Source organism: Stigmatopora nigra, chromosome 1, assembly GCF_051989575.1.
Source record: "Stigmatopora nigra isolate UIUO_SnigA chromosome 1, RoL_Snig_1.1, whole genome shotgun sequence".
NCBI classification, from domain to species: domain Eukaryota; kingdom Metazoa; phylum Chordata; class Actinopteri; order Syngnathiformes; family Syngnathidae; genus Stigmatopora; species Stigmatopora nigra.
In genome coordinates, this window is record NC_135508.1 from 2645959 (window position 1) to 2661093 (window position 15135).

Below are 15135 nucleotides of genomic sequence, written 5' to 3' on the forward strand. Positions count from 1 at the left end.
TTTTAATCCAGTTCTTTTAATCCATTTATAAAAAAAAAAAAATCTAAATATCTCTAAAATAGTCCGGCTCACATTAAATCAAGTTGACAACAAATTAAGTAAAATTTAAAGTTTATGTTAGGTTACCGTCAAGTCTCTCTATATAAAATAATTCCTCATTTCATTATTAAACATCATAACTACTACTTACTTGTGAGTACATTCCTTGTTTTTGGTGGGTTTTATTTCCAGAGGGTTGAAAACAAATTAATTTGTATTTTAGTTCATTTCTATGGGAATCGTTGCTTTGAGATATGAGTAATTCGCAAAACGCATTACGCTCTTATCTCAAGGTATGACTTATTTTTTTGTTTTTGTTTTAAATTTTTTTTTTTAATCAAAGCCCACCTGGTCCTTGCTTTCCTACTTCCTCTTTTCCCCTGCCTCTTTCTCTTTGTGGTAGTGTCCAGTACGCTCAAATGTCTGCATATAGTGGTTTCAATGTCATAACTAGAGGTCGTCAACAACAACAACAACAACAACAACAACAACAACAACCAAAAAGACAATTCATACCTGAAATGAATTGGCTATGCTTTGATTTTGTGTCTCTCCACTATTTCTGTTATCTTGCAGCCTCTTTTATCCAAATTCTCCTTTCTTATAAATCTTGTAAGTAGGAACAGCAGCTTTGTTTTTTTCCCTTCACTTGATTTGCGTTTTTTTTTTTTTTAACAATCTTCCCGTTTTTTTCAGTTAAGTTGCCGCCATGATCATTGCCATTAACGCCATTGTTTTTTTTTTCACTCTTCATCACTCTTGGCCCCAAAACAAAATACATCAGCTTTTCTCTCAGCGTCCTCTAGTGGTGATGGAATGAATTTCACCAACTGACCACTTGTCTCGACCATAACGCTTTTTACAGTCCGTTTTTTTTTTGTTTTTTTAAATTTTTTTTGGATCACACTAATTCTTCTGATTCAGCTTCAGATCATTTCAAGTTCAGCTTCATTTTTTTCCATTTCGTGTTGTCAGTTTTGACTTCAAGTCTGGTTTTACTGGTATCTCGATGCATGAAGTGAATGGTCTGTGCCCTGAAGTGATAGTCGTCAATGGCAAAACCAGAAAGCTGACACAGAGATTTTGTTTTTTTTTATGGTTTTCCCTTTTTTTTTTACGTGTTCATATTTCTTATAACTTATAACGGCAAACTCTTTGTGTCAGAATTCCCTTCTTGTTTGTATGCTCTGATTGTGTGGATTGTCTTGGATGTAATCTAGTTTTTGATGGATGTGAGGGCAACTTGGTTTTATTTTTATGATACTTTTTTTGTTGTGCTAACATCTACTATATTTTCTCGCATATACGCCGAATTTGTCGCAAAAAAATGAGGGCTGAAGCAAGGGTATGGCTTATATGCGCATAAATTAAACTTGACAGGTATGAAACTGCAAGGTGACAAAGTCTAAACGTCACCACGCAAGATAATGTCATTTATTTAAAAATACAGGAAAAAGCAGATAAAACTCTAAAAAAATAAAAAAAATATTAAAAAACGTGAAAAAACTCACTTATGCCTGCCATTTCTGGTTCAGGATGCCACCATTTTACCTAGGGATGACAAACTAGACCACTACGGACACACTTCCTGATTGTACTGGTCACATGACCTCCTTTTTTGAATTTGTTTACGTGCTGGCAACTGTCCAACCTAGCAGACGATATTTTCGATTAAAAAAGTAGCTCAGAAAAACTATGTGCTAGGATTTTTCTTAAGATTTTCCCTTCAAAGTAAAACATCCCTATTAAAACCATGAATATGGAGGTGAAAATTGTTCATCAGTGGCGTCTTATATGAGAGAAATTGGAAAAATTCAATGATTTTTGAGGCAATTTTAAGGGTAGGACTTATACCAGGGGTGTCAAACATACGGCCCGCGGGCTGGATCCGGCCCGTCTGGTGGTTTGGTACGGCCCGGGGAAGAAAGCTGCGTTGTATAAAAAAAAAAAGAATTTTCTTTAAAATTTGTAGTTCGTGTATCCTCCGCTAGGGGGGCAGTGTTTTAGTACGTGCAGACAACATGAATTGACATTTATTCATGTTCTTATGTTATTCTCTTGTTCATAATATATTGTTCATAATGTAAAAGGAAAATTCTGTTAATAAACATTTTGATAATTTACTCTAAATTAAACTAATTATTAGTATTAGTAACTAATACAAAGGAAAAAAGTGGGCTTATTGTTAGTTCTATGTCATTTTGCAATGAGTTTACTGGTCCGGCCCGCTTGATCTCAAATTAAGCTGTATTCAGCCCGCAGACCAAAAGTTTGACACCCCTGGCTTATAGGCAGATGCGGCTAATATGCGAGAAAATATGGCAAGTTTGCCTGTAATGTATGTGCATGACTACTAGTTACATACTGGATGTGAATAGCCACATTGCAATTCAGGTTTCTTTTCCAACTCTCTGCAGCAATCGCCACACAAGTCGGCCTGGAGCTGCGAAGAAAAGGTTCCCAAATGTCCACCGAGTCCATGGTGGCCAACCCCATGTTTGATGCAAATGAGTTCCCAGAGAGTTACGAAGCAGGCCGGGCCGAAGCTTGCGGGACCCTGTGCCGCATCTTCTGTAGCAAGAAAACTGGTGAAGACATTCTGCCCGTTTATCTTTCCAGGTAACATTTTTTTAAGGGGTTGGTTTGTATTTTTTTTAAATGTAATCATTTTTTTGTGGGAAAAAAATGTAGTCAGGGAATTTTTTTAAATATTTTGACGTTCTTTTGGTGAAGTCAAAATACTGTAGATTGAAGTTTTTGAGCAGGGGAATTACTGTTGTAGTTTGGAAAGAAGTTTAAAAAATATATATATTCATCTATATATACATGTATAGATGCATAAATATTTTGAGATTTTGAGATATTTTGAGATATTTTGAGATATTTTGAGATAATTTGAGATAATTTGAGATAATTTGAGATAATTTGAGATAATTTGAGATAATTTGAGATATTTTGAGACATTTTGAGACATTTCGAGACTTTTCGAGACTTTTCGAGACTTTTCGAGACTTTTCGAGACTTTTCGAGACTTTTCGAGAATTTTCGAGACACTTCGAGACACTTCGAGACACTTCGAGACACTTCGAGACACTTCGAGACACTTCGAGACACTTCGAGACACTTCGAGACACTTCGAGACACTTCGAGACACTTCGAGACACTTCGAGACACTTCGAGACACTTCGAGACACTTCGAGATACATATTTACATATTTAGTTGGGAAACTACTGTGGTACCTCAACTTACAAATGTCATTGTTTCCACAAGTGGTTTCTTAACTCAAATTTTTCATTAGAAGTGCATTTTACATGTTAAAGATCTGATCTGTTCTAAGGTCCCTAATACTAACAACTAAAAAATATTAAAAAAACATAGTGTTGGGAGACAGCCAATGGGAGGGCAGTGAGCAGAGAGCCGATCTTCCCAATTTCAAAATAAAATACAGGCAAGGCCATTCGTTTCGTGGGATAATTGGAGATGGATTGTTTAGTGACTGGAATTTCATTTCTTTTGTATGTTCAGACAAAAAATTTGTAACCTGAACGTTTCGTTTGTAGAGCTGTTCATAAGTAGAGGTACTGCCGTGGTTCATGTAGAGTACAAAAAAACATAATGTTCATATTTATACAATAAAATAAGATTGAATTGAGTATTAAAGGTATTTGGTGTTGGTTATCAGACCAATTATTAAACCAAAATGGAGAAAATTGCGCTCGATTGTTACTTGTGGAAAATATATAGAGGGATTATTTGTCATATGTTGATTTTTGTAACATTGCCATTCCCATTTAAAGAAGCCATTATTTACCTTTTGTTTCAGATCTTAAAACATTGTTGTGGTATGTCTTTCCCTTCCATCCAACAGGTTCTACATGGTTCTGATCCAAGGTCTCCAGATTTCCGATTTCATCTGTAGACCCGTCTTGGCCTCCATCATTCTGAACTCTTCATCTCTCTTCTGTACTGACCTGAAGGGAATCAATGTGGTGGTTCCATACTTTATAGCTGCTTTGGAGACTATTGTACCAGACAGGTAAGGCTTATACAATGATGCTAAATGGCTTTCAGGTTCATCTTTAGAATTTACTCTACATATATAGTAACTTTATTTCCACTGGGTGTAATTGACATGAATATTTCCATTGTATTAAGGCACCTGTGTCAAAGTGGCGGCCCGGGGGCCAAATCTGGCCCGCCGTATCATTTTGTGCGGCCCGGAAAGTGAATTATGAGTGCCGACTTTCTGTTTTAGGATCAAATTAAAATGAAGAGTATAGATGTATGTCAAATTTCCTGATTTTCCCCATTTTTAATCAATAATTGTAATTTTGTAATCATTTTTTTGTGTTTTTAGTTCAAAAATACATTTGTAAAATGATAGGTCTGAAAATACAACTTCAGGAGCAGGTTAAGAACGAGTGAGATCAATTGAAATAGGAAATAGGTTTCTTACCGGACTGCAGGATGGTTGGAGAATGCTCCGACAGCTGTGAACCTCTCACAGCCTGCCTTCCTCGCAATTCTCTCTGAATGAACAGAGCTCAGTCTTTTTATAGGAACTATAGGGTAATATTTCTAAGACAGTGATGTAGGACAGAGCTTATGTAAACAAAACTTTGGGCTAATATGGTTAGACATTAGCAGGTTTAAGTTGTATGCAAACATGATATTTTTATAGCACACACAAACTGCCGCAGCCTATCTTATATTGCGCATTTCGAACAAACAGTTCCAAAGTGAGTTGGCCATATTCCACAATACATGGAAACAATTGCAAGGCCGGCTAGTTAGCTATCTTACATTTCGTAGTGCGAACAAACAATTGCAAGGCCAGCTAGTTGGCTTTTCCTACATTCCACTGTCCTAACAAACAATTGTAAAACCAGTTTGGCCACATTGGCTGGACATGAACAAACATTATTAAACCAGTTGGCAGGTCTACCCCAATAAACATCTAAAAATATAGTTAATAAAAGCTAAAATAAACATTGTTTTAGATCTATTAAAAAACTGAATATTCAGGGATTTTAATCCAGTTATTTTAATCCATTCATAAAAAAATAATCTAAATATTATATCTAATAGTCTGACACCCCTGGTTTAAGATATTGCTTTAACCTCCTTAAACCCAAACTTGCAAGACATGGATTTTTCTTTTTTCTTTGATTATTAGGCTAATTGGAAACTGAGTGTGTAAAAAAGAGAAAATATATCCTTTTACATGAAGTACCGTATTTTCACGACTATAAGGCGCACCCTCAATGAATGACACATTTTAATTTTTTTTCCATATATAAAGCGCACTGGATTATAAGGCGCCCTGTCTATTTTGGAGAAAATTTTAGACTTTTAAGTGCGCCTTATATTCGTGAAAATACGGTAGTTTCTGAGAAAATTATGTTCACAACATAAGTGAACGCCAAGCCCTTGTAGTCCATCATTTAACATTGTAGTCATGTGACCACCCAAAAATGTATTGTAAGAGCTTAAATTTCTTCAAATCTACTTTACTTAGGGAGCTGTCTAAATTCAAGATTTACGTCAATCCCACTGATCTGAGAAGAGCATCCATAAACATTTTACTGGCCATGCTACCGTTGCCCCATCACTTTGGCAACATCAAATCAGAGGTAATTTGCTCAATTCTTCTTTACTAAGTCAACTTTTTGTATCATATGTCCGTCAACCATGTTGTCTTTTGAAAGGTTTTGCTCGAGGGCAAATTTAATGAAGAGGACGGTTGTCCACACGACCAGCCTGTGTCTTTTTTGTCGCTGAGGTTGCGTCTTGTCAACATTTTGATTGGAGCCCTGCAGACTGAGACTGACCCTGCTAACACACAACTAATTTTGGGTACCATTTTGAACATTTTAAATGAAATATCACAAAATTAGTACTTAAATGTCTTGTTATTCTCTCTTTGCAGGCGCAATGCTAAATATCGTTCAAGACTCCGCCCTCTTGGAGTCCATTGGTGCGCAGACTGAAACGGTAAGTTTTATTTATTTATAGCAGGGGTAGGGAACTTGTGGATCGGGAGCCGTATGTGGCTGGGGAGCCGTATGTGGCTGGGGAGCCGTATGTGGCTGGGGAGCCGTATGTGGATCGGGAGCCGTGTGTGGATCGGGAGCCGTGTGTGGATCGGGAGACGTGTGTGGCTGGGGAGCCGTGTGTGGCTGGGGAGCCGTGTGTGGCCGGGGAGCCGTGTGAGGCCGGGGAGCCGTGTGTGGCCGGGGAGCCGTGTGCGGCCGGGGAGCCGTGTGCGGCCGGGGAGCCGTGTGCGGCCGGGGAGCCGTGTGCGGCCGGGGAGCCGTGTGCGGCCGGGGAGCCGTGTGCGGCCGGGGAGCCGTGTGCGGCCGGGGAGCCGTGTGCGGCCGGGGAGCCGTGTGCGGCCGGGGAGCCGTGTGCGGCCGGGGAGCCGTGTGCGGCCGGGGAGCCGTGTGTGGCCGGGGAGCCAGTCGTGGCTCGGGAGCCATATGCTTATCGTATACTTTTGGCATGGCATCGCGCTCGTAACATAACATAAAGAAACTCAAATTTGGATTATGATGCAGACACACTCAAAAATAAATTTAATCTAACCTTACACTAAACTTAATTTTAATTTAGTTTTACATTTTGATACCTTTCTTCTCCCGGGTTGGCTCTTTTGGCTCCGCCTCCACCCTGACTTTCAGATGCAACCTATCAAGGGTTGTTTGCTTTTGTCTTCCCTTCAAAAATATTCTGAAAACGATGCACACAAATGTCCTCACAATAGGATAACGCACCACCACTTGCCAACAAGAAGTAGTATATACTGAAAAAAACTGAAAAAAAAAAACAATGACCAATCCCTGCTCTTAACCAATGGCTTTGACTTTGGCAGGGTAGCGTCGATGGCAGCCATGTTACCTCCAAAAGCCAAAGTCACAGCAGAAACAACAGTGGGATTAGCTTCACCAGCGGAGGCAGCACGGAAGCGACCAGTCCGGATTCGGAGCGTCCTGCCCAAGCCCTCCTTCGAGACTATGGTACTGCTTCACAATGACTAACAAAGAAATCTATGTTATTATGTTACACTACCATCCATGAAAAAAGTATCTCCTATTTAGTGAGACCATATGAATTCTTGAAAGTAGCCCTCCTCCTACTACTCCTACTACTACTTTACTTGATTGTTTTTTTTTTTATCTGAATATATATATATATATTTTTATTTCTAATAGCTAACATGGTTAAAGTGGTATGCAGAGTTAAGAGGCGATGGATAAAAAGCCTCTGTAGGTGACAATGTACTAACTTGCTGTGATGCTGTGCCATAACAAATCTATAACTCCAAAAAATGGAGATGCTCCGCCCCTTTTTTAAAATTTTACTGCATTTTAGGGCTGAGCAATGCCTTCAACCAAAGTACATTGTGACAAACTTGATTCAAGGAATTTAATATCCTTCCAGGATCAAGTTATTGGGATAATTAAGTGGGTCTCAACAACCAGAATCAATCAAAAAGCCTTTATTGTTAATATACACAGCTGCGTATGACAAAATTGGTAGTGCTACTCCAAAAAGTGTTTTTTCCCATTAAAAAACATGAATAAGTAATATAAAAATATAAAAAGTCACAAAGAGCGACTACACTCATGCACCGCCATTTTGGATCAACCAGTGTTTTTGTCAATCCTCTCCTTGAATTTTTTTGGAGTTTTTATTTTTTTATTTTATTTTTTAGGATGATTTATTTTATTTTATGTTATTTTTTTAGGATGATTTATTTTGTTATTTTAGGATTTTTAAATTTTGTTTTATGTTATTTTTTAGGATTTTTAAATTTTGTTTTATGTTATTTTTTAGGATTTTTAAATTTTGTTTTATGTTATTTTTTAGGATTTTTAAATTTTATTTTGATACTTTTTAGGTTTTTTAAATTTTATTTAATGCATTTTTTTAGGATTTTTAAATTTTATGTAATGTATTTTTTAGAGGTTTTTTAAATTTTAGTTTATGTAATTTTTTAGGATTTTTAAATTTTATTTTGTTATTTTTTAGGATTTTTTAAATTTATTTATTATATAATTTTAAAGGATTTTATTTAGTTTTTTATTTTATCTTTTGCTTGACTCAAAGCGAAAAGTGTTAGATTGACGTGGGACATTATTGGCCAACAAATTGACAAACTAATTCCATTCAAACTCGAAGCATTGCCCAGCCCTATTTTTGCACCAATGACATCGGCCAGGCCCGAATACAAAAACATTCTCTTCAAAACTGTGCTCCTATCTCTTTAAAGCATGTTTCTAACCCCAACAATTGTGGTGTGCTTTCTCTGCTGTGCTCTATTTGGTATTTCGGGCTATTATATGTTTTAGTTTTTCTAGATACAGCGGCAGGCCTGCTGGTGCGTAGCATCCACTTGGTCACACAGAGGCTCAATTCCCTGTGGAGGCAAGACATGAGTATTTCATTGGCTGCTTTGGAACTTTTGGCTGGGCTTGCCAAGGTAAAGAAAGACACTTCCCCCATGACCAAATTTTATCTCCAATTATTATTGCCTTTTCTCCTCGATTCACACTTTTGGACAATTTTCTTTTTTTGTGTACAGGTGAAAGTGGGCGTCGAATCCGCCGACCGGAAACGGGCCGTTAGCTCAATTTGTGGCTACATCGTGTACCAGTGCAGCCGTCCAGCTCCCCTTCAGTCCAGAGATCTTCACTCCATGATTGTAGCTGCCTTCCAGTTTCTTTGTGTGTGGCTCACAGAGCATCCCGATATGTTGGATGAAAAGGTACGTCATAATCTAGGTCAAGGGAGGGCAAAGTTTTCAGCCCGGGGGCCACATTGACTTTAAAGATTTGACAGATGGGCCGGGTCAGTACAAGATAGGATACATATAAAAAAGTGCATCCGTTAACAGTACAAATGAAACATAAACAGAAAAAAAGGACTAAAGTATTAACATACTCATCACTCATCATTAAAGTATAAAGTACAAAGTAAAGTAAAAAGGAGTGTAATAAGAAATATTAAAATGGAATTTAAAAAAAGATAGAGGGGCTGTAAAACATGAAAAACTAATAAGAGTGGATAGAGCTACTGCCACTGGTTTCTAAGTGAAGGCGCCATCTTGGGAGGGGAAGAAAAACATTATTTGGACAACGTCAGCGGGCCGGATTAAAAAGACTAGCGGGCTGGATGTGGCCCTCGGGCCATAGTTTGCCCATGTTCTAGGTCAAGGGTGTCAAACTCGGGTTTGTTCGCGGGCCGCATTAACGTCAACTCGATTTCATGTGGGCCGGACCATTTTAGATACAATATTTAGATTTATTTTTTTGATAAATGGATTAAAATAACTGGATTGAAAGCCTTAAATATTCAGTTTTTTTATAGATACAAAACTGTTAATTTGAACTTTTTTTTCTTGGTAAGGGAAAAATTCTAATTTGTTTTTTGTTTCAAATGGAAACAATTTAAAAAATGTATATTTAATTTTAAAGTGGAATACCGAAAATATTTTTATATATTTATTTTTAGATTTTACAAAATACTTTTTGACTTAAAAAAAAAAAAGAAAAAAATGGATAAAAATGTGCAATTATTGATTTGATATGATTTCACGTGGGCCGAACCATTTTAGATATAATTTATATTTCTTATTTTTAGAAATGGATTATAATAACAGGACTAAAAGCCCTGAATATTTAGTTTTTTATAGATCTAAAACAATGTTTATTTTAGCTTTTTTTAAAATATATTTTTAGATTTTACAAAATTATTTTTAAACTAAATACACAGAAAAATGGATGAAGAAAAATGACAATAATTGATTTAAAAGGGGGGAAATCAGGAAATTTAATATACATCAATAATCTTCATTTGAATTTGATCCTAAAACAGAAAGTCGCCACTCATGATTTACTTAATCGGGCCGCACAAAATGATGCGGCGGGCCAGATTTGGCCCCCAGGCCGCCACTTTCACACCTGTGTTCTAGGTGGAATTTTTTTTTTTTTATAAATCTCGGCTGATTTATACTGTTGTGGACTATTACCTGACTGTTCGTGCAACCTTATTCTGTGTAAGGATTGTTTAGTGGAAGTGTTGGAGATAGTGGAACTGGGAATCTCTGGCAGCAAGTCGCGGCAGGAGCAAGAAGTGCGACACAAAGGGGAGAAGGAGCATAACCCCGCTTCCATGAGGGTGAAAGATGCAGCCGAGGCCACGCTATCATGGTAAGATGGACAATTTTTCATGTTTATATTAGAGATAGACCTTTTTAATGTCTTTTTGTTAATCCGACCGGTCCATATGAAGAAATCAATTGGTTATTTTCGGCTCAGATATCTCCCACCTTATTTGAACCCGCATATCTGACTATATTTAACAAATATCTGGGTCTTAGGGATCGAAGTGTAGTGCTGACTTGGCTAGCATAAACAACCTCTCGCATATGTTGACTGCTTGTTAAGTTGTTCCTTTAATTTTGAACACGTTACAAGTATTGTTCAATTTGTCCGCATTATTTTTTATTGGCAGAGAATGCTGACTCTTAGAAAACATGCACTTTTAGTTTTAGTTTTAAGTTGTTTACTACTAATAATCGGTATCTGTCCTGAAGTAAAAAAAAAAAAAAATAACATACTGGTATGATCTCTTGTCCACACTCTGGAAAGTGGACCTTCATTTTGAAATTTTTTTTAACCCAAAAATTGACTTTTTACATTTTAAATTGCGGTGTTTTGCTGTTTAATTTACCCAGGTATATTCAGAGGCAGGGGTATATTAAGAGGCAGGGGTATATTAAGAGGCAGGGGTATATTAAGAGGCAGGGGTATATTAAGAGGCAGGGGTATATTAAGAGGCAGGGGTATATTAAACGGCAGCGGTGTATTAAATGGCAGGGGTGTATTAAAAGCCAGGGGTATATTAAAAGCCCGGGGTAAATTAAAAACCAGGGGTATATTAAATGGCGCACAAACAGGGTACATCAACATTTTGTAGACTAAAACTACTTACTGCTCAGATTAAAACTACTTACTGCTAAATAAAGTCTGACTTGGAATTTTAACAAACTTAAGTATCTATAAATATACACCATGAACACCATACAAATCTTGCCAAAAAAGCTAAGTTGCCATTTAACATACCCGGGTATATTAAATGGCGCACAAACAGGAGGCTGAAAAAAGCAAAAATCATTTAATATACCCAGGTATATTAAACAGCAGGGGTATATTAAATGGCACACAAACAGGAGACTCAAAAAAAGCAAAAATCATTTAATATACCCGGGTATATTAAACAGCCAGGGTATATTAAATGGCACACAAACAGGGAGGCTCAAAAAAGCAAAAATCATTTAATATACCCGGGTATATTAAATGGCACACAAACAGGGAGACTCAAAAAAAGCAAAAATCATTTAATATACCCGGGTATATTAAACGGCAAAATACGGTACTTATGTTTTTACTGGGAAAAACTCACTTTGTGGAATAGTACCACAAATTCCGTTATATACAATTGTGTATAATAACAATAAAGGCTATTAATTTGATTTTGAACTCTCATTTTACTCGATATTCAGTATCATGCAGGTTTTAGGGGCTTTCCCCTCCCCAAGTGGGCCGGCTTCCACTTGCAGTCTACTTAACGAGGACACCCTGATTCGCTACGCCCGACTCAGCTCCACCGGGGCCAGCAACTTCCGTTACTTTGTATTGGACAATTCAGTCATCCTTGCCATGCTGGAGCAACCTCTTGGAAACGAACAAAGTTAGTAAAAGAGCTATTTTTTTCACTTTTCTTAGTATTTGAGGTGAAAGTTCAAGTTTTCCCCCCTTTCCCCGACAGACCCCAGCCCATCAGTGACCATTCTGATCAGAGGCACTGCTGGCAGACATGCCTGGACCATGCAACTCTTCCACCAACCTCGTGGAGCTCGGGCCAATCAAAGGGTGAGATCATGTCAAAAATCGGCCCATTTTGAAATCTGATTTTCACAAAGAATTACAGTGTTCCCTCGGTTATCGCGGTTAATGAGGACCGGGACCCCCCGCAATAAGTGCATTTCCGCGAAGTAGGCGTGCCCCTTCAAAAATGCTTAAAGAAACGTGCAAAAAAGCACCACCAAGCAAAAACATCATAGTAGTCCGGATGGAGGATTTTCTGCAGTTTTTTTGCACGTAAGAAACATCGTTATTGGGAGTTGTGAACATTGTTTTTTTGGGCGGTGAAGATGCGCCTGTAAACAGCCATGACGTCATCAATGCCGTTCCTGAACTCTCACCATGTTATTGACCATTTATTTGGCCTTTTTTGATGCAATTACTAATTCTTATTGAATATTTTGTTTCCACCCCTGTAATAATTTTTATTTTTTCCTGAAAAAAATCTGCGAAGCTCTGAGTCCGCGATAGCTAAAGCGCGAAGTAGCGATGGAACACTGTATACTTAGAGAATATTAAATTATGGTCCCTTTGTTATTTTACATATTTGTCAACTTCGGCCAATTGCTCCTCCTACAAAAGATTGCAATTCCCCTTATTAAGCGATAATAAACCGTACAAATGCATTTAAATACTTATATAGGGCGCATTTAAGAGTCAAAAATTTCCCCCAAAGTTTACAAAATTCAAGTAAATGTCCCTGTTCTTCACTACATGCTGGATTTAATTCTGGGGGAAATGATTTTTTGTAAATTCATAAAAATGTGGAAATCCAAGCTGAAACCTGCAAGCAGAAGCCCCTCCCCAGTCCTTCGCTTGTTAGTAAAACTAAGAACTGAATTATTTTAATTTTTGAATATTAGATTTTTCAAATTTTTATTTAATTTTTTTAATAGGAGAACCGTACTTGGCGGTTTTTCGTTAATCGCGGCATTTAAAAAAAAAAAAAAAAGTGTTTGGTCACAATGATAACCACACACTAAGATGCGCCTGTAAACAGCCATGATGTCATCAATGCCATTCCTGAACTCTCACCATGTTATTGACCATTTCTATGATGAAATTACTAATTCTTATTGAATATTCTGTTTCCACCTCTTGTAAAATGATCTAATTTATAATGTTAACTTAATATCTTTAAATTTTTTATTTATTTTTTCCTGAAAAAAATCCGCGAAGCTCTGATTCCGCGATAGCTGAAGCGCGAAGTAGCGAGGGAACACTGTAGATTATAATGGATGTGTTTGAATGAGAAAGACAACCCAGATTGGTCTCCTTTTCTTTCCTATTTTCTTCGTCTACAGCAGGTTTTCGTCCCAGAAGGCCGTCCCACTCCTAACAATGATGTTGGGATTAAGTATAATATCAAGCAAAGGCCTTTTCCTGAAGATGTGGATAAAATCCCACTGGTTAAAGCGGATGTTAGCATTCCTGACTTGGATGACATTGTTAGCAAAGAGGTGAGAAGAATGGCAAGCATGTACTATGTGTTTTTCACATACAGTGGTATGTATTGAGATACGAGCTTAATGCGTTCTGGGACTGAGCTTGTATGTCGATTTACTTGTAACTCAAATGAATGTTTCCCATAGAAATGAACTAAAAACAAAGTAATTAGTTTCAATCCTCTGAAAAAACACCCAGAACAGGATTTTGGATTGGAATAACATTTTTATTTGTTCTAATTTGCCATCTATTAACAATGTAACAAATAACTAGTGGTTTAATAGTACTAAAGTGTTTAATAGTACTAAAATGTTTAATAGTACTAAAATGTTTAATAGTACTAAAGTGTTTAATAGTACTAAAATGTTTAATAGTACTAAAGTGTTTAATAGTACTAAAATGTTTAATAGTACTAAAGTGTTTAATAGTACTAAAATGTTTAATAGTACTAAAGTGTTTAATAGTACTAAAATGTGTTTACTAGTACTAAAATGTGTTTTATAGTACTAAATTGTGTTTAATAGTACTAAAATGTGTTTAATAGTACTAAAATGTATTTTAATAGTACTAAAATGTGTTTTAATAGTACTAAAATGTGTTTTAATAGCACTAAAATGTGTTTAATAGTACTAAAATGTGTTTAATAGTACTAAAATGTGTTTAATAGTACCAAAATGTGTTTAATAGTACTAAAATGTGTTTAATAGTACTAAAATGTATTTTAATAGTACTAAAATGTGTTTTAATAGCACTAAAGTGTTTTAATAGTACTAAAATGTGTTTAATAGTACTAAAATGTGTTTAATAGTACCAAAATGTGTTTAATAGTACTAAAATGTGTTTAATAGTACTAAAATTAGACGGACTTCGCGGAGGAGAAAGACTTTGCATGGCAACATGCTCGTAACATAACAAACAAATTTAAATGAACTTGGATTACGATGCAGAAACACTGAAAAATTTAGTTTAATCTAACCTTACACTAAACTTAATTCAAATTTTGTTAAAAAAATTTCTCCCGGGTTGGCTCTATTTGCCCCGCCTCCACCCTGACTTTCAAGATTGGTGGCCAACCAATCACAGTACACAACCATTCACGCTCAGATTTAGATTCAATTTAGTGTCCAATCAGCCTACCATGCATGTTTTTGGAATGTCGGAGGAAACCGGAGTACCCGGAGAAAACCCACGCAGGCCTTGGAGAACATGCAAACTCCACACAGGTGGACTGACCTGGATTTGAACCCAGAACCCCTAATTACTATTACCGTATGTTCACGACTATAAGGCGCACCCTCGATGAATGACATCTTTTCCATATATAAGGCGCACTGGATTATAAGGCTCACTGTCAATTTTGGAGAAAATGTAAGACTTTTAAGTGTGCCTTATAGTTGTGAAAATTTAACTAACTAACTAACTAACTTTTGAAAGTAGAACAGCGCTTCGTAATCCTAAACAATATTTCCTCTCATTATTCAGTTGGAAGTTCAACATGACAAGCTCCGCCTTCTGATGACCAAGCAAATCGATTACGAGAGCACATTGGAACGACAAAGCGATGACATATGGAAGTCCAAACCTTTCCCCGACCCACAGATAGACTGCAAACCTCCTCCACCTTCTCAAGAGTTCCAGACAGCTCGTCTCTTCCTTTCGCACTTTGGTTTTCTTTCCCTGGAGGCGCTCAAGGTTCGCAAACATTTCTGATGGCACAGTTTA

At 36.9% G+C, this 15135-nt stretch overlaps 1 protein-coding gene across 13 annotated transcripts in view; it reads left to right on the forward strand.

Annotated features, from left to right (window-relative positions):
• ralgapb (Ral GTPase activating protein non-catalytic subunit beta) overlaps window positions 1–15135 on the forward strand; it is a 36632-nt gene that overhangs the window by 10652 nt on the left and 10845 nt on the right. For 3 of the 13 annotated variants that reach the window (XM_077712369.1, XM_077712368.1, XM_077712377.1), the window contains 14 exons: window positions 616–651; window positions 2457–2658; window positions 3909–4076; window positions 5559–5673; window positions 5749–5896; window positions 5970–6034; window positions 6912–7056; window positions 8392–8522; window positions 8625–8807; window positions 10103–10251; window positions 11607–11794; window positions 11873–11976; window positions 13272–13427; window positions 14896–15105. In XM_077712369.1, coding sequence (XP_077568495.1) covers window positions 616–651; window positions 2457–2658; window positions 3909–4076; window positions 5559–5673; window positions 5749–5896; window positions 5970–6034; window positions 6912–7056; window positions 8392–8522; window positions 8625–8807; window positions 10103–10251; window positions 11607–11794; window positions 11873–11976; window positions 13272–13427; window positions 14896–15105 — 2000 coding nt within the window. The remainder of the gene's footprint in view (window positions 1–615; window positions 652–2456; window positions 2659–3908; window positions 4077–5558; window positions 5674–5748; window positions 5897–5969; window positions 6035–6911; window positions 7057–8391; window positions 8523–8624; window positions 8808–10102; window positions 10252–11606; window positions 11795–11872; window positions 11977–13271; window positions 13428–14895; window positions 15106–15135) is intronic. The other 10 variants (XM_077712370.1, XM_077712381.1, XM_077712374.1 and 7 more) reach the window with 6 other exon arrangements.